The 18072-nt window shown below is 43.6% G+C and overlaps 1 protein-coding gene across 3 annotated transcripts in view; it reads right to left on the bottom strand.

Moving 5' to 3' along the window:
• KCNIP3 (potassium voltage-gated channel interacting protein 3) overlaps positions 1–18072 on the bottom strand; it is a 156029-nt gene that overhangs the window by 118904 nt on the left and 19053 nt on the right. For all 3 annotated transcript variants that reach the window (XM_072634756.1, XM_072634755.1, XM_072634758.1), the window contains one exon: positions 9942–10107. In XM_072634756.1, the coding sequence (XP_072490857.1) occupies positions 9942–10107 (166 nt within the window). The remainder of the gene's footprint in view (positions 1–9941; positions 10108–18072) is intronic.

Genomic DNA, 18072 nt, shown 5'->3' with positions numbered 1-18072 from the left:
GAAAAAAGGGAGAAGGCCTGCTGGGCTGAGCCCAGCTCCTGGCTAGAACAAATGCAAGCAGGCCTTGGCTTCTTAGCCCCCAATCTCAAAGGCAGAGGTTTCAAAGACACTAAGTACAGACAAAACTCTGACTCTATGAGACAAGAGCCAGACCCCTAGTGGGCTACAAGGACAAATGGGGAGGCAGGACACAGTTCAAAGTGACCCTGACCCAGGATGGCCTCCTTTATCCTCTAGGTCCCCCACTCCCCACATTATATTGCCAACTCTGTTGGTTCAGGCTTCCCTGTGGCTCAGATTAGTTAACCCTGTAATAGCAGCCTGTACTTTTTCCTCTCTTGCTCCCATTCTTAAGACATATTTACTTTTTAATCTGCCATAATCATTCAACAATGTCCCCTCTTCTGAAATTCATGCCACTCCCTCCTCAGTCATCTACAAGTCTCTAGGACACTCCACTCCCTTCCTGAGTGACTTTGACATGGGACTCATGGTCTTCCTCTCCAAACTTTTCCTTGAAGATCACAGGTCCCTTAGACAAAGGAACAGGAGACTGATTTCTTTCCTAGATCCAACATGGATTAGTGAAAGGGACCAATTTTCTACCTTTCCTGGGGGCCTTGGCTTCATTTGTTGGGAAAGGGGCCCATTCTGTCTTTTCTCGCTGGGTCACTATGAAAGTTAGAAGTCCTCCGCCGATAAGGAGGTCTTAATATTTCCCTCTGTGGGCCCAGACTGTGCTAGAAGTGCAAAGAGGAAAGTGGAGAGAAAATATGACACAGGCTTTGCTCCCTCACCAAATTGGCAAGCTACTATCTCAGAACCACAAATATAGAGCTAAAAGGGACCTTGGAGAGGTCTTCTCATCCAACTTTCTCATTTTCCAAATGAGGAAACTGAGTCCCTGAGAGGTTTAGTGATTTTTCCCAAGGTCAAGTAGTAAGGGCTAGGTAGTACCAAGTACAACTCAGAGACCAGAGTATGGACACTTTTGAAAACATCTTGAAAATGTCAAAAAATTAAACTCACAGGTGGTGTGGTACAGTGGAGAGAGCTCTGGACCTAACTTTAAGTCCTGGCTTCTCTACTTACCAGCTATATGACTTGTACTAAGTCACTTAATTTCTCTGGGCCTCAATTCTTTCATCTGTAAAAATGAGGCACACAGGCAGCTGTGATGTAATGGATAAAATGTTAAACTTGGAGTCAGGAAAAGCTGAGTTTGAATCTTGCCTCAGACGCTAGCTGTGTGATCCTGAGCAAGTCATTTAGCCACTATCTGCCTCCGTTTCCTCACCTGTAAAATGGGGTTAATAATAGTCTCCAACCCACAGGGTTGTTGTGAGGATAAAATAAGAGAACACGGCAAACCTTAAAGCCCATATAAATGCTAGCTATCATTATTATTTTTACAAAGTGGTTTGGTCTAGTTCTTAGCCAAATTCTGAATAGTTGAAATGACTGATTTAGATCCTGAAAAATAAATGATAAAACCTACCTCCGTGCTCTTAGCAGAGGCAGGGGGTAAGTGGGAAAGAATGCCTAGGATTATGTATGCTTTCGTTTATCTGGTTTTCTGCTACAAAGTTGGGTTCTGTGATTGGGACTGGGGGCAAGGTTTAAGCATGAGATGATTGTGACATAAAAACAAAGGCTTCAATAATTTTTTCAATGCATAAGGATCCTCAAAATTGAAAAAGTTAGGAACTCCTGAATCAGACGATCTCTGAGGTCCTTCCCAGCTCTAAATCTATGACCTGTCACCTCTAGTCAGTTGGTGAAGCAGGAGGTGAGGATGCCCAAGGGACTGAACTCTCTGAATTAGCTATTTGGATGATTTGGATGGAGTAGAAGCAGATGAGGTGGTTAGGAGCATTTTACCACCAAGAACTCATTCTGTTAGACAAGGATAGATATCGCAGGGCTTTTTTATCTTTCACATCTCAGAACTTTGCACAAAATATGATTTTAATCCATGTTTGTTAAGTTATAGTAAAAATAGCGACCATTTAGATCATTCTTTAAGGTTTGCAAAGCGCTTTACAAATATATCATTTGACCCTCACCACAACCCTGGGAGACAGGTGCCATTATTATTCCCATTTTACAGCTGAGGAACCTAAGGCAGACAGATAGATATGGAGTGATTTTGTGAGTCACACAGCTAGCAAATATCTGAGGCCAGATTTGAAATCAAGACTTCCCAATTCCAGGTCCAGCAAACTGAGGCAAACAGGGTTAAGTGACTTGCCCAGGGTCACACAGCTTGTGTCTGAGGCCAGATTTGAACTCAGGAAAACTCAGACTTCAGGCCTGGCACTCTATTTACTATGCTACCTAGCTACCCTGTTCTAATAGCTTGGGATATTTTCATTCCTAGAGAGGATTATAGATCAGAGAAATTACCCCCGGAAAGAAACTTAGAGATAACAGCTTTTAAGATAACCTTAGCACTGTGCCCAGGGATTAGGACAGTGCCTGGCATACTAAGTGCTGATTCATAAATGTTTGTTGACTGACTAGACGAGATCTTAGAGGTCACATAGTCCAAAAGACTCCCTTGTTTTACAGAGAGACCCAAAAAGGTGAATGATTTGTCCAAAATCACCCAAATAGTAAATGGCAAGATAGAAATTTGGACCCAGGTCTTTTGATTCCAAATCCCTCTCTTTCTACCTCACCACAGACTCCAAGGTTCCACTGGGGCTCCAGATAAATTCTTTTTCTGTCATCTAGGAGACTACTACCCTTCCCATCCGACCCTTTTAGGCGATATTTAGGAGCCCTGTTCACCATATTTCTTTGAAGACCAGAGCAGACCAGGGCCCAGTAGCACACCCTCTGAAGTTAAAGACCCCACAGCTCTGTCTTTCTCACTTTCTCCTCCATCCCAAATGAAATACTTGATCTCATCTGTGGTGGGCCATCCTGGCAGGGTCCCTCAGAGTGACTCCAAGCTCAGGGTCATGTATCCTCAATGGCCCCTACCCTTCCTGCCACCTCACCTCGGGCCAGGTTCCCAGAAATGAATCGGAAGAAGAAGCTGATGAGATCTCCCAGGTGTTTCTTGCAGCCATGCTGGCATTCTCGGAGTCGGAGAGCAGCTTCCCGGGAGGGTCCCAAGGCGTCTGGGTTCAGGTCCTCTCCTCGACCAGGCATCCTGCTTCTTTTTTCCTCACTGGGCTTTGTAGGGACAGAACCCCTCAGCTCCCTCACCCAGGCACTCCTGCCCTGGGATGCTTGGCCTGGGGCCGCAGAGTCCTCCTAGCTCACCTTCCCCTACCTGGCCAACTTCTCTCCTTTCTCCCTTCCCCTCTCCTTTCTGAGTGTGTCTCTGCCTACCCGGCCTGTCCCAAATGTCTCTTTCTTTAGTCCTCTTCCTTCTCCACAGGGCCCTAAGTTACACTCGATCCCTATAGCAATCCCTCTCTCTCTGTCTTTCTGTATCTATCTAGATGTTCATGTAATTAGAGTTTTCTATCACTGTTTCTGCTCCTCTGCCTTGATCTCTGTCTCCCTATATTTTCCCCAGAATATTTCTCCGTCTCCTCTCTATCTGGCTGTCTGTCTCCCTCTGTCTGTCTTGATTTCTCTCTGTCTCAAATGTTCTTTGCCCAGTTCCAAAGTCTTTCTGCAGCACCAACCCTGATTGCCAGGGCCCTAACCTCCTAATTCTGCCTCATGGTTTTTTTCCACCCCTTCACCCCCACCTCACCTCTACCAACACCTCCTTTGGGAATCTCACTTGGTCCCATGCTCAAGTCCCATCCTTCACTGCATAGCTAAAAACGCTGCCTCTGGGGAAAGCCCAAATTAACCCTCATACTTTCTCCCTCCTTCCCACTGGCTTGTAGGGCCTTCATGAGTCTTCCCAAACCACTCTTCAGTTCCATCCTCCTGGTAGGTCTTGAAGAGCCCTCCTTTCCCATTATCCCCTCCAGATGTCCCTTAGTTTCCCCTGGAGACTGGTAGCATTGATTGCATGGAGACCCCCCAATACACACACACCCAGGGAATGGGATAGTGCAGGGGTTAGGGCCCAGGGCTGAGACCTCCAGGGTTCTATTCTTGGTCCTGCTATGTAAATGCCTAGGGAGGTGTTGCTGATCTGCTTTCTCAGCTGAGAAATGTGATATCAGTGCATTCAGGTCACCCCTGAAGGCAGAATCTCGTTGCTTCTTGGCAGTACAGTGATAAAAAATGGGGAGCTGGGGGGGGGGGGTCCAAGAGTTGAGGTCGGCCAATTCTGGCACCCCTCTTAAGTCTGCTTCTCTTATCTTCCACACACAGGCTCTCTCACACACACACACACACACACACACACACACACACACAACCTGGCACAGTCAGCAAAGAACAGTTCTTAGTAGGAGGAGGTAGTGATCACCTTTGGCTGTAGGGGGCCATCTCCTACCATTATCCCTATCACTGGACCCCATAGATTATGAGCTCCTCCAGACCAAGGACTGTCTTTTACCTTTCTTTGCAAAACCCCAACACTTAGCACAACACTTAGCACATAGTAGGTACTTAACTAATAGCTTACTGAATACTAAGCTGAAGAATCCTGAAGGCTGAGGCATTCAGCCCACAAAATTTAACCTGGCACCTTCTCCTTCCTCCATCTTCTGTTGCCCACCCCAGCTTCCTAAGAGCTTCTAAAGCTGACGCTTGTACATAGCTCTGCCTTTCCAACAGGCCCAGAAGACCACACCCTAATGTATAATAGAGCCTGAACCACATGAATCCAAATGCCTCCTAATAGAAATGATAGATCCCAATTCAGAGCAAGAGGAAAGGGAAGGATAAGGAAAAAAACAGAGAAGATTGGCCTAATGTTCTGCAAATAGCTCATTTGCTCTTCCCAACAACCCTATGAGGTGGGGGACATTATTACCCTCACTTACACATGAGGGAACTGGGACTAAGAGAGTATAAGTGACTTTCTTAGGGTCTCACGAGGAAGTATCTAAGGAGAGATTTGGACCTCAGTCTTCCAACACTCTATGCACTATTTATTCCATGTGGCCCCAAGATAGGAGAATTAAGAACACACATCTCTGAAGCCAGCCTCTTCCATCCTCCTCATTCTCCACATCCAATGAGTCTGGAAGGTCTGTCTATCCATTTATACTTCTTTATAGCTCCCAAATCTACTTGTCCCCTCTTTCTAGTCTAATTTCTCTGCCCTGAATTCAAGCCCTTATCCCCTCATACCCAGAATGCTTCTGTGATATGCGTAACGAATAGGGCACTGGAACTGGAGTTAAAGATCTGAGTTCAGATCTGGTCTCAGATACTAAATGTATTCTGTGGCCAATTAAATTCACCCTTAGTCTGCTTTGGTTTTCTCATCTGCAAAATGACCTCCCAAGGTTATTGTGAGGATAAAATGAAATGATCATATTTGTAAAGTGCCAAATAAATATCAATGCTAACTATAATGCCCTTTCCCCATCTCTCTTCTCTCCAGCCTTTTGTTCAGTCATGTCAGTCCCATCCAACTCTTTATGACCGCATTTGGGATTTTCTTGTCATTTCCTTCACTAGCTCATTTTACAGATGAGGAAAGTGCAGCAGTGTTCAGTGACTTGTCCAGGGTCACACAGCTAGTAAGTGTCTGAGGTCAGATTTGAACTCGTATTCCTGATTCCAGGCCCAGCACTTTATCCACTGTACCACCTAGCTACCCAGCCTAGAGGACTGTCCCCACCCAAATAGAAAGGGATCCATAAATATTTGTTAAATGAACAAATGAAGTTAAATACAAGGAAGAATTTCCTGACATTTAAGGTAATAGACACTGGAATGAGTAACTGAGGTTCAAAAACTAGCTTATGAATCAACTAATTCAACTGCCTTATTTTACAGACAGGGAAGTGGAGACCTAAAGCCAAACCCAAGACCACACAAGTCACAGTCTAACTCCTGAGCCCTTTGCACAACATCGAAGTTTTAATTTTCTGAAATACCATCCTTAAATGCAATAGGAGGAGTACACGCAATCCATTCTTTAAATGCAGTGGGAATGACTTTACCATACAGACAATGAGGGTTTCATAGGGGTATCAACTGCTCACAGGAAAGGCAGGTACCAGTGCACAGAATGGACTTGTTATCCAGCTTAGGAGAACAAATTGTACTGATTTCTTTGTGCTTTGAATACCTCTCTCTAACCTCCTGAGTTCAATCTATTCCTTATCCAGGGTTTCTTCTGTTTGATTTCTTGACAAAGTAGACTGCCACATCAGGGGAATGTTACAGACATTAGAATAATTATTTACATGTTTTTAGTATTGAAAGGCTTACAACACTCCTTTGAGGAAATATAAATTCTATCATGCTCATTTTATAGATGAAGCAATTTCTAGAAACTGAAAGAAAGAGGCCCAGATTCTCTGTGATCCTAGTCATCCAAGAATAACATTCTCAGAAGGTCAAATCCCCTTTAAGGTACCTCAACTCTGACAACAGTCCAGACTGTCACGAGGAAGTTTGCAGGGGCCTCTGTTACTCAATCCTACCCATGGTTACAACTGGAACAGGGAGATGTCCACCCCCCCCCCCCCTTACCTGTGTCCTCTCTACTGCCACACTCCTCCTACTGTCTTTGTCTCAGAGGAAACAGTTGGTAGATATGACCCCACTCTGTACTCCCTGGGAATGGAGAGAGAATACAAGCTATTCCCCGGGTCACCAGTTCTAACCCACCTCTTTCCTTGTTGTTGTTGAGTTGTTTCAGTCTCTTTGTGACTCTGTTGGGGGTTTTCTTGGTAAAGATTAGAGTAGTTTTCCATGTCCTTCTCCAGCTCACTTTATAGACAAGGAAACTGAAGCAAACAGGGTTAAGTGGCTTGCCCCTGGTCATACAGTTAATTAGTGTCTGAAGTCAGATTTGAACTCATGAAAATGAGTCCTTCCTGATTCCTAGCCCAGTGCTCTATCCACTGCACTATCTAACTTCTCCCCTACCTTTCCCTATCCTAACCTATTTCTTCCCACTCTCTGGCCTTCCTCAGTCATTCTGTGGTCCCTAGCCATCAATAGGGTTATCCTCTGGGTCTCAGTTTCCTCATTTGTAAAACGATGGGGTTGGCCTAGATGAATTCTAGGATGTTTTTTGATTTTTAATTTATGATAGAATACCCATCCTGAGGGACCCCTGGTCTGACTATCTGCAGACTGACCAGCAGAGGGAGATAGAATTTCAATAGTGGAAAGTGAAGAGATGAGAAAGAATCATTTAGTCTGTAACCTGTGCCCTACCTGAACTGGGATGGGGGGATGGGGGTGGGGAGAAGGGGACAAAGGGTGCAGAGAACTCAGCTGGGAAAATGATCTGATTGGCTCTCCGCAGCCAGAGTGAGGGGAGAGCGCCCAAGACAAGGTCATTCCAAGGTTACTCCCCTGAGTAGAGGGTAGAGCCCCTTTCCCTTCCATCCCCCTGATCTGAGTGTGTAAGGGGAAAGGTCCCCACTCCCAGTTTTAGCTGCCACCTTCTTCAGGCTCTTGGACTGGGTCTTCAGATGTTACCTCCATCCTCATCTGCCATCTCTTCGTGCTGCCAGGATCTCACCCTAAAGACACTGGAAGTAATTTTATTCCAGGCAGGGCAGATTTCTGGCTGGGCTGAAACTCCATACAGACTGGTACAGCCAGGGGCACACTTTAGAATCTAGTTTAATAGAGTCAAGTTCTGGGCTGCTTTTATATCTGAGACCCCTAGACGTCTGACTGACCTAGCTAGACCTCATCCAGGTGCTTTCTTCCTAGCTCTTGGGGAAGTCTGGGCTCTCATTCTTTTTCCAATCAGTTGCTACTGTTGGTTCAGGCTGTGAATGTGCCCTAATTACTCTCTCCTCACTGGCAGCTCTAAGGCTCCTCCACTCCCTTCAAGCTGTAACCTCCTTCAGGAGCCTATCTCCATCACCCTAATCGTCTTGGTCCTTGAATTACTGGTACTTATGGCTAATATGGAAATGTGTTTTGCATGACTTCTCAAGTATAATGGGTGTCCCACTGCTTGCCTTCTTGATGGGTGGAAGAGGGGCTGGAAAGAGGGAAAAAATTTAGAACTCAAAATAAAAGTAAAAAACTTTGTCACTTGTTTTTATTTATATGTTTATATGTTGTTAGACAGTAGAATTCCATCAAAGGAAGAGGTTTTTTGTTTTTTTTTAATTTTGTCTTCGTATCTTTAGTGCATAGCATAATGTTCCCGCCTTCATGCCTTTGCATAGGCTGTGCCCCATGCCTGTGATACACTTACTCCCTCATAGCTTCATCTCTTAGAATCCCAAACTCCCTTTTAAGGCCAAGCTCAGTGCCACTTTATATGGGAGGCCTTTCTTTTCTTCCTCCCTCAAGTTGCTGGTGCTCTCTTCACCACCACCACCACCACCCTCCCAAATTGTTCTGAGATATCTATAGATATAGATATGTGCATATTTATTTATATTTACACATGCATACGTGCACGTTTTCATCTATGCACATGCATGTGCACATGTATATCTATGCACATACATGTGCACATTTACATCTATGCACACGTATACATACACATATATTTATGTTCATACACATATGTGCGTATTTATATTTACCCATATAGACACATATATTTACTTACATTTACACACATGTATGTGTATATATATTTATCATTGCACCCGTTTCTCCCTAATAGAACATAAGTGTAGGGATGATTCCATTTTTGTCTTTATATCCTCTGAACCTAGCGCAGTGCCTGGTGCATTCTGGGAGCTTAAACTGTAAAGATGTTTACTGATGGCTTGATCAGCCACTCCTGAAGAAAGAAAAAATATGCCTCCAATTCCTTCCCTGTTCTCTACTTCTTCCCTGGATGCCTGGGCTTCCCTTGGATGCCACTGGGCCCCAGAACCATTATATCTCTTCCTGGTAGACCGTGGTACTTATTCATCAACTTTCCGCAAATAAACTATAGGAATTCACTTAGCATGGAGTCACAGCCAGATGCTTTCCAAAGCATTCTCAGTTTCCTCCCAGCCCCACCCTACCCCATCCCCTCATTCTCTCCTCTTGAAACTCAAGCTGTCCTTCAAGGTTCAGTTCAGTGCCTTCTCCTCCTCCCAGAGTCCCTCAGCTGGAAGCAGGGACAGCTAGTTGGTACAACGCAGAGAGTGCCAGGCCTGGAGTCAGGAAGACTTGAGTTCAAATTTGACTTCAGACACTTATTGGCTGTATGACCCTGGACAAGTCACTTAACCTCAGTTTTCTCATCTGTAAAATGAGGATAATAATAACATCTATTTCACAGGGGCTTTGTGAGGATCACATGAGATAATAATTATAAAGCACTTAGCACAGTGCCTGGCACAGAGTAAGAACTCTATGAACATTAGCTGTCATCATCATCATCTGCTCTTTCTGCTTTAAGCACCTAGAACTCTTAGCATTCCCAAACTCTTAGCATTTTCTGGGACAGCCACATGGCACGTAGACAATACCTTTTATGGCAGCTCTGTCTCCTTTGCCTTACCTTCTCTACTAAACTGTGTGTTGGATGAAGGCAGGAATGGGGTCTTGCTCTTCTTTGTACTCTCCTAAGTCTTTGCTGAATGAGCAGTGAACGGAGGGATGAATGGAGGGGTGAGTGAATGAGTGAATACATGTACTTTCACAAAAGAAGACAGAGGAACTTAGCCCATGGGGAGGTCAGAGGGATCTAGAGATGGGAAGGGGTGTGTTTAGTTCAACTCCATCACTTCAAGATTTGCCCAGCATCACACAGTAAGCAAATGGCAGAGCCAGAATTTGAACACAGGTCCTCCATCTGGGGCCATGTGAATTCTTAGAAACTCCAGCCCAGATCTGACCACACAGATAGCTCTGGAGTCCCCTTGGCCCAAACCCTGTGTACAAAATCAGCCAGCCCTCTTCTCTGCCAGTCCCTTTACCTGACCCCTGCGGGGCAGCACTGGACAGGATCCACCTCACCAAACAGCATTTCATCAGGGCCTTGCGGGTCAGCCGAGGCTTCTGCCACTTGGTGGTCTCCTTCTTGCCCAGAGGGGTCTGGCTGGGGTCACCCAGGAGGCTGCCATCTGTCTCCTTCATCTCTTCCTGAAGCAGAGATAGATGTCCCATTAGGAAAGACTTATCCAAGTTTTGAGCAAGTAGCATCCAAGTAATGACCCTCCCCATCTGAGCCATTGGGCGTTTCCCAGGGCTAAGCTCCCTCTGAAACCTACCTGACCATCCTAACTTACACATCACAGCATCAATTTTCTGATGTCACGGTCCTCTTCAAGAACAAAGGACAAACAAGAACAACCTGACCATCCATCTGGCCAAAGAATCTCCAGAATCACAGAAATTCAAGTCTCAAGACGTTGAGTCCAACTCACATAGGAACAAGAAATCCTCTCTAGTCAGTCAGTTAAGCACGTAAGAAGTATAAATTAAATACCTCCTCTGTGCCAAGGACTATGCTAAAAACCCTACAACATCTCCAAAAAGCAGTGAGTCATCCAGTCTCTGCTCAAAGACCTTCAGTGAAGGGGAGCTTACTATCTCCTGAGGACATCCCTATCACTTTGGAAAAGCTCATGAGGTTTTCCATTCACCTCCTCTAAACCTGCCCTTCTTTAGTTTTCATGACTGGTAAGTCCACTGGTGTTTAACTAGAACAAGTCTCAGTCCTCTTCCTTATACATTCAAATACTTAAAGATAACTGTCATAAGTCTTGACTTCTCCCAGGCTAACTTTATCATTTTACAAATGAGAAAACAACCCCAGAGAAGGAAAGGGGATTCCCAAAGTCACACAGCTGACTGGAAATAGAAATTTTGTCTTATTTTAGGTTTCACAGCAAAAGATTATTAGGTATTAGAATTACCCTAGGACTCCAGGGAAGACAAGCAGTCCAGCATACCATCTCATACAACCAATCGATAAACATTTATTAAGTGCCTACCGTTGACCAAGCACTATGCTAAGAACTGGGGGTTGAAAAAGAGGCAAAATACAAAAAAAATCCCTTCCCTCAAAGAGTTTATAATCTAATGGGAGAGATAACATACAAACAAATATGCACAAAGTAAGTTATATATGGATAAACTGGAAATAACTAACAGAGAGAAGGCATTGGAATTAAGGAAATGCCTGTCCCATGCAGATAGTTATCCAGTCACTGATGGGTTAAGAAACCTAAATTTTATCAGGTAGTTCCCATTCCATTTCTGGAGAGGGCTAACCACTGGGAAGGTTTTCATTCTATTGAGTCAAAGTCTACCTCTCTGTAACATCTACCTCCTGATCCTAGTTTTGCCCCAAAGCCAAGCAAAATAAGACCAAAATGGCATCAGCTTTTGGGGCTACCACTTGTTCCTCTTGAGGTCTGGTGATCCTGTAATCTCCTAACCACCACTATACCTCCAACCTACCCCATTCCTAGGATTCTGTCACATAAACTATTTCTAGATCCCTATCTCCCCTGATTCCAGTGAGAAAGTGGTGACTCAGGAATTAAAAGAGACCTCAAAGCCCACTTCTAATACACACTAGCTATGTGACCTGTACATATCATTTAACTTCTTTGAATCTGTTTCCTCATCTGTAAAATGGGTACAATAATACCTTATGTAGCACATACCCCACAGGGGCATGGTGAGTATCAAATAAGAAAATGGAGTTCACCTACAGTTGCTTTCACAAACCCTAAAATGACACACAAATGCCAGTTATTTGTTACTGCTTGTACTACTACTACTACTGTTACTCCTACTGAACCTAATCCAATGAGACTCTCCCTCCTCTCAAGATATTTACCCCATTTCAGAAAAATAGAATGGGATCACAGAATTTCATAGAATTTTATACCTCATTTTATAGATAAGGAAAATAAGACCCAGAAATTTTATACCTGTAGGAAAGAAACCATCTAGTCCAGGGGTGGGGAACCTGTGGCCTTCTAGCTTCATGTGTGCAGCCTTTGGACTTTGATTGAGTCCAAGTTATATAGAACAAATCCTTTTATTACGGGGATTTGTTCTGTGTAGTTTGGATTCAGTAAGAGGGCTACACTTGAGGACCTCCTAGAGGGCCACATGTGGCCTCGAGACCACAGGTTCCCTTCCCTTGATCTAATCTATGCTCTTCATTTGATAGATGATCAAAATAAGGTGAAGAAAGGTAAATGACTCTCCCAAGGTCACAAAGCCAGGCAGTAGCAAAAGCAGAACTAAAATCCAGGTTCTCTTCCTGACATCCCTGCTCTCTGTGGATCACCCAAACTGTCAGGGAGACTCTTTGAGGTTCTGATGCCTTCTTCAGTCCCTAGCATGCAGCCCAATTTCTGTGCTGATTCAATTTCTCTATCTTGATGGGATTTCAGAGTTGAATGGGACCCCAGAGATCATCTAGTCAAACCGGTACTTGCACAAGAATCCCACCTACAAGTGGTTGTCTAGCCTTTGCCTAAAGGCTTCAAAGAGGCGGAGCTCACTGCCTCCTGAGGCAGCCCAGGTCATTCTTGAATGGGTCAAATTGTAAGGAAGTCCTAGAACCTTGTCACGGTTAGAAGGATCTCTTGACATTTAACCCAACTGTTCAGGCTGTGATTTTTTTGCCTGTACTATTACAATAGCCTCTTAACCATTGTTTGCACTTCCACCAAAATGCCACTCCCCTGCTCAAATATCCTTGGTGGCCCCCTATTATTTATTAAATTAAGTCCAAACTCCTCAGCTTAGTCTTCAAGGCCATACAAAATCTGACTTCAACTTTCCAGCCTCATATCATACTACTCCAGCTAAACTGACCTGTTCATGATTCCAAAAATATGCCATCCCCTTCCCCCACTCTCCTATCTGCCCCTACCCCCCACCCACTGCCGCCTTTCTCTACTATTGCTCACAGCATCACCAACCATCACCAAGAATGCCCTCCTCCAACTGGATCACCACTCATTGAAATCTAGCCCATTCTTAAAGATTCATCTTAAATTCCGGTTCTCCTGATCTCTCCCTGATCCTCACCCCACTCCCTAATCAGAAATACATCTCTCCATCCCTGGGAACGTTCATGGCCCTTTGTATTTCTTCCAGGGATTCGTCAGAGCCAATTTTGTGCAGCTGCTATTTATGTACAAGTCCCATCGCTCTGAGCTCATGCTGGAGGAACGTATTGATGCTTGCATCTCCCCAAGGCCCCGCAATACATTCAGCGCACGCAGTGACATTTACATAGGACTTAAATAAAGGTTGGAAAAAGCTCTTACATAAGTTTTTCTTTATATCCAGCCTAACTGTGTGTCAGCGCACCTTCTACCCACTGCTCAGGGATCTATCCTCTGGAGCCAATACGAAACATGCCTAATACCTCTTCCACACGATGAAAAAATGCTGGATGATAATTATGCCCTTTCCTACCTGCACTATCCCCGAAGCCTTCTCTCTCTCAGACTAAACATTCTTAGTACCTCCAGCTGATCTTCACCTTTCACCATCCTCGCTATTCTCCTCCGCATACTCCCCAGTAATCAATGCCTTTCCTCCCACATTGCACCCAGAACTGAACACAATCCTCAAGAAGTCATCTGACCAGGGCAGAATACACCAGGTCTATGCTCTCCCTAGTCCTGGACACTATTCATCTCCTAATAGAGCCTAGAAATTCACTTTCTTATCTATTGAGTCCCACTACTGACTCACAGGGAGCTTGTGGGTCACTAAAATTCCCAGATCTTTTTTCAACAAAACTGCTGCCTTAGACCTGCCTTCTTCCCCTTGTTCTGTGCCCATGTGTTTTCTGTTGGTTTGTGCCCCTTCCCCCTCCTCCCAATGCCTTTTGTAATTCTGATCACTGTAGCATAAACAAGACCTAAAGGATGGAGGAGGTCCAAAGAGAGCAATGAAAATGACCTAGAGTCCTGATGGCAAAACTCAGATCAAAGCCAAGGTGTGTAAGGATCACTGTAGACTGCCACAGGCTTAGAAAACCACAGATTGACATTATCTTCATTCTAGTGAATTTTTATATATTTTGTTTGTTTTGTTAAATGATTCCCAATGGCATTTTAATCTGGTTAGGTAGTACTCTAGGGCAGCTCAGTGGTGCGGTGGAGTCGGGAAGACCTGAGTTCAAATCCAGGCTCAGACTGTGTGATCCTGGGCGTTTGCCTCAGTATCTCATCTGTAAAATGAATCGGACAAAGAAATGGCAAGCTGTTCCTACAGTATCTTTGCCAAGAAAACCCCCAAATGAGGTCGCTAAGAGTCAGATACGACTGAAAACAACTGAACCACAACAAAAGACAGAAGTCTAAGCATTGCTGCTGAAATGCTGCCCATAGGCTGTGTTGAGTATTGGAGAGGGGCATGCATGACACAAAGCAGTAATGTTTGGTTACTGGGTGAGTGCAGACTGGAAAGACTTGGCCTTTTGAGTCTACAAGGTCTAAGCCAGATTCTTTAGGAATCACTAGCTGAATTTTCTACAACAATCACTTACTTATATAGAAATTTATATATATTTTTATTATATATAAATATCTACATTTATGTAACTTATTTATAGCACTTTACATCATCTCACTTATTCCTACAACAGCCTTGTAAGGTTGGGAGATGCAGTCCTGTTGTCCCCATCTCACAGATGAGAAAACTGAGACTGAGAAAGGTAAGGTGAGTTGCCTAAGATCACAGAGTAAGTCACTTCTGTCTGAGTCACTTCATCTCTCTGGGCCTGTCTTCCCACCTAGAAGTTGAAGGGGCTGGATTAGACAGTCCAAGTGCCACAGTAGTCAGAGCATTGGGCTAGGAGTCAGGAAGACTAGTTCACTCCCACTTCAGGCAGTAATTAGCTATGTGACTGTACACAAATCACTTCAACTCTTTTGGACTCAGTTTCCTCATCAGTAAAATGAGGATAATAATAACCCCTACCTCGTAGGGTTGTTGTGAGGATCAAATGATATAATTTTTGTGAAGTGCTTTGCAAACTTTAAAGTGATATATAAAATATATTCTCATTGTTGTTAATATTGTTCAAGCTCTAAATTCTACGACCCTGTTTGGATCAAGTCTGAAAACTTTAGCATGGAATTCAGTCTATCCATTCAACCATATTACTCACTGGCTGGATACATGGCCCCTGAGCATGCCTCAAGGCATTTTGAGCATTCCCTGTCTCCTGCAGTACTTTTCTCCCTGCTCTATACTCTGACCAGACTGACCACTGTAAATCTCTCCCTGACCTAGATTCCTATAATATCACAAATTTGGCTCCTAATCTTACGTTGCTTTGTGGTGCCTCCTATCTTGTTTTATTTCTTCTATTTTCATATGTGTGTGCATTTCCTACCCAACTATATTAGAATCCTAGGTATCAATAGCAATAACTTTACTGATAACATATATACCAATAAACTTAAGATTTAATAAATGTCAAGTAAAATAATAATAAAAATACCGATAAATTTTATTAATAATAAAATAAATGTATTAAGCTCCTACTATGTACCAGGCACTGTGCAAAGAGACGGAATCATGTAATTTTTGGAATTGCCAGGCTCCTGAGTTAAAGTTGCCTTTCAGTTGTGGCCAACTCTTTGTGACCCCATTTGGGATTTTCCTGGCAGAGATCCTGAAGTGGTTTGCCATTTCCTTCTCCAGCTTATTTTACAGATAGGGAAACTGAGGCAAACAGGGTTAAGTGACTTGCCCAGGGTCATGCAGTTAGTGAGTGTCTAAGGCTGAATTTGAACTCAGAAAAGTGAGTCTTCCTGATGCCAGGGCCTTCCTCTATCTACTGTACCACCTGGCTGCTTTAAAATATTGTTGTTCAGTTGTATCTGACTTTTTTTTTTACACCACTTGGGGTTTTCTTGGCAGAGATACTGGAGTGGTTTGCCATTTCTTTCTCCAGCTCATCTTACAGATGAACAAACAGGATTAAGTGACTTGCCCAGAGTCACATAGCTAGTAAGTGTCTGAGGTTGGATTTGCACGTGGATCTTCTTGATTCCAGACCCACCATTCTAGCCACTGCTCCGCCTAGCTGAATCGGCAGGCACGTTACACATCTAATAAAGCTCTTACCTACAGCCCAAGCCCTCTCCACAATGCCTCAGTCATTGACCTTCACTCAAAGACTTGTGTGACATGGTTTCAAGTCCTCTCTCTGCCCTGTTCACCCTGCTCTGGATATTCAGTGTTCTTCCTAGTCTGTGGCATTCTGAACTGTGTACAATAATCCAGATGTAGGCTGAGCAAGGCAGACCAAGGCTGAACTGGCACTCTCCCAGTCCTGGCCTGATGGAATTTCTTAAATGCAGCATGAAAATCCCATCAGCCATTTGGCTGCCATATCACGCAGCTGACATATCAAGCTTGCAATTCGATAAAACCCCCAGAATTTCCTCATGAAGACTGCTGTCTAGGCCTCGCTCATCCTGTATGTCATAGTTGAATTCATAAATTTATGTGCAAGATTTTATATTTATCTCTTGTTCCTCCTAATTAAGATCGTTGGGGATCTGACTTCTGTTGAAGAATGCAGAGCTTTTAAGAAGAATTTGAGGGATCCAAGTGTCATTTTCTTTACATGCTCCATAAGTATCAGACAAAAAATAGGATTCATGAGATTCAGACTTAGAAAATGTAGAGGTGAGTTAGCCTTTGTGGGAGAGAGTCTTGGAGGAATGGATGAGGTCCATTCAAGATCATCCCCCATTCTTGTCTCTCCTCCCCTAATCCTGATTACATTCAGAAGGAAACACTAAAACACTCAGAGACATTAAGTGACCTTTAACCACTCACTTAGCATTTCCTTCAATCATTTAAAAACATGATTCTGAAAAGGGGTCCATCAGCTTCACCAGACTGTAAAAGGGGTCCATGACACACATGCAGAAGATCATGTAGGTAGCAGGCAGCTGGTAATAGAGTCAGTCCCTCATTCCAAATCCAAACTGGTTAGTTATAGATTTATAGAACTATAGGACCACAAAAGACTTTAGAAATCAGCTCATCCAAACACCTCAGTTGACAGACAAGGAAAATAAAGACTCATAAAAGTCAAGTGAATTAGTCAAGCCAAACCATTCATGGCAGAGGCAGGACTGAGCCAATGTCAGATTCCAACTGTCCAAGTTGCCATTTTGCTAAGATGAGCCCCATTGATAATGGTTGAAAGAGGAGCTTCTCCGAATCAATATTTCCTAGTTAAGATCTCTGTAGGTGGGAAGGTGAATGGAAAGGCAGGGACCAGTCAGAAAATATTCAAAGGACCCAATAGGTTGTTACTCAGTCCTTGTAATGAGCCTTTTTTAAGATGTCAAAACTGGAGCCCACTTACTCCCTAAAGGTAGCTAGGTGGCATAAGGGATAGAATGCCAGCCCTGACATCATGCAGACCTGAATTCAAATCTGGCCTCAGCCATTTGCTAGCTTTGTGACCCCAGAAAAACCATTTCACCTCTGTGTGCCTCAGTTTCCTTAGCTATAAAATGGGAATCATAATAACACTTACTTCTCAGGGTTATTATAAGGATCAAATGAGATAATATTTATAAAGTTCTCAGCACAGTGTCTAGCATACAGTAGGGGCTTAATAAATGCTTGTTACCTTCTCCTAGAGTAGTGGTTCTTAACCTGGGATAGTGGATAAATTTCAGGGTGTCTGTGACCTTGGATAGAGGGAAGACCCTACATCTTTATTTTCACTAATCTCTAATTTAGTATTTCCTTCAATTTAAAAACACGATTCTGAATGGGAGTCTAACAGCTTCACCAGACTGCCAAAGAGGTTGATGACACACATACACACAAATGGTTAAGAATCCCTGCCCTAGAAGAAACAAGCAGCACTGGCCTTTCCATCATTCAGAGGCTTAAGTGTCTAAATGTTTAAGAGTTGACATATCTGGTCAAAAGATGTTTTCATTCAAGGCTTTTTTCAAGGGATTTAAAATGGGAAAACTACATTCAGGACTGGATTAATTTTTTCTATGATAAATATGCTAGTTAGCTGAAGATTTCAAAGCTTGAATAAGTCAGACAGTTTACAGATTAATTCAATTGTGG

This window comes from Notamacropus eugenii, chromosome 1 (assembly GCF_028372415.1).
Source record: "Notamacropus eugenii isolate mMacEug1 chromosome 1, mMacEug1.pri_v2, whole genome shotgun sequence".
NCBI classification, from domain to species: domain Eukaryota; kingdom Metazoa; phylum Chordata; class Mammalia; order Diprotodontia; family Macropodidae; genus Notamacropus; species Notamacropus eugenii.
Note: the sequence above shows the minus strand (reverse complement) of the source record. Positions and strands in the feature narration are given on the sequence as shown.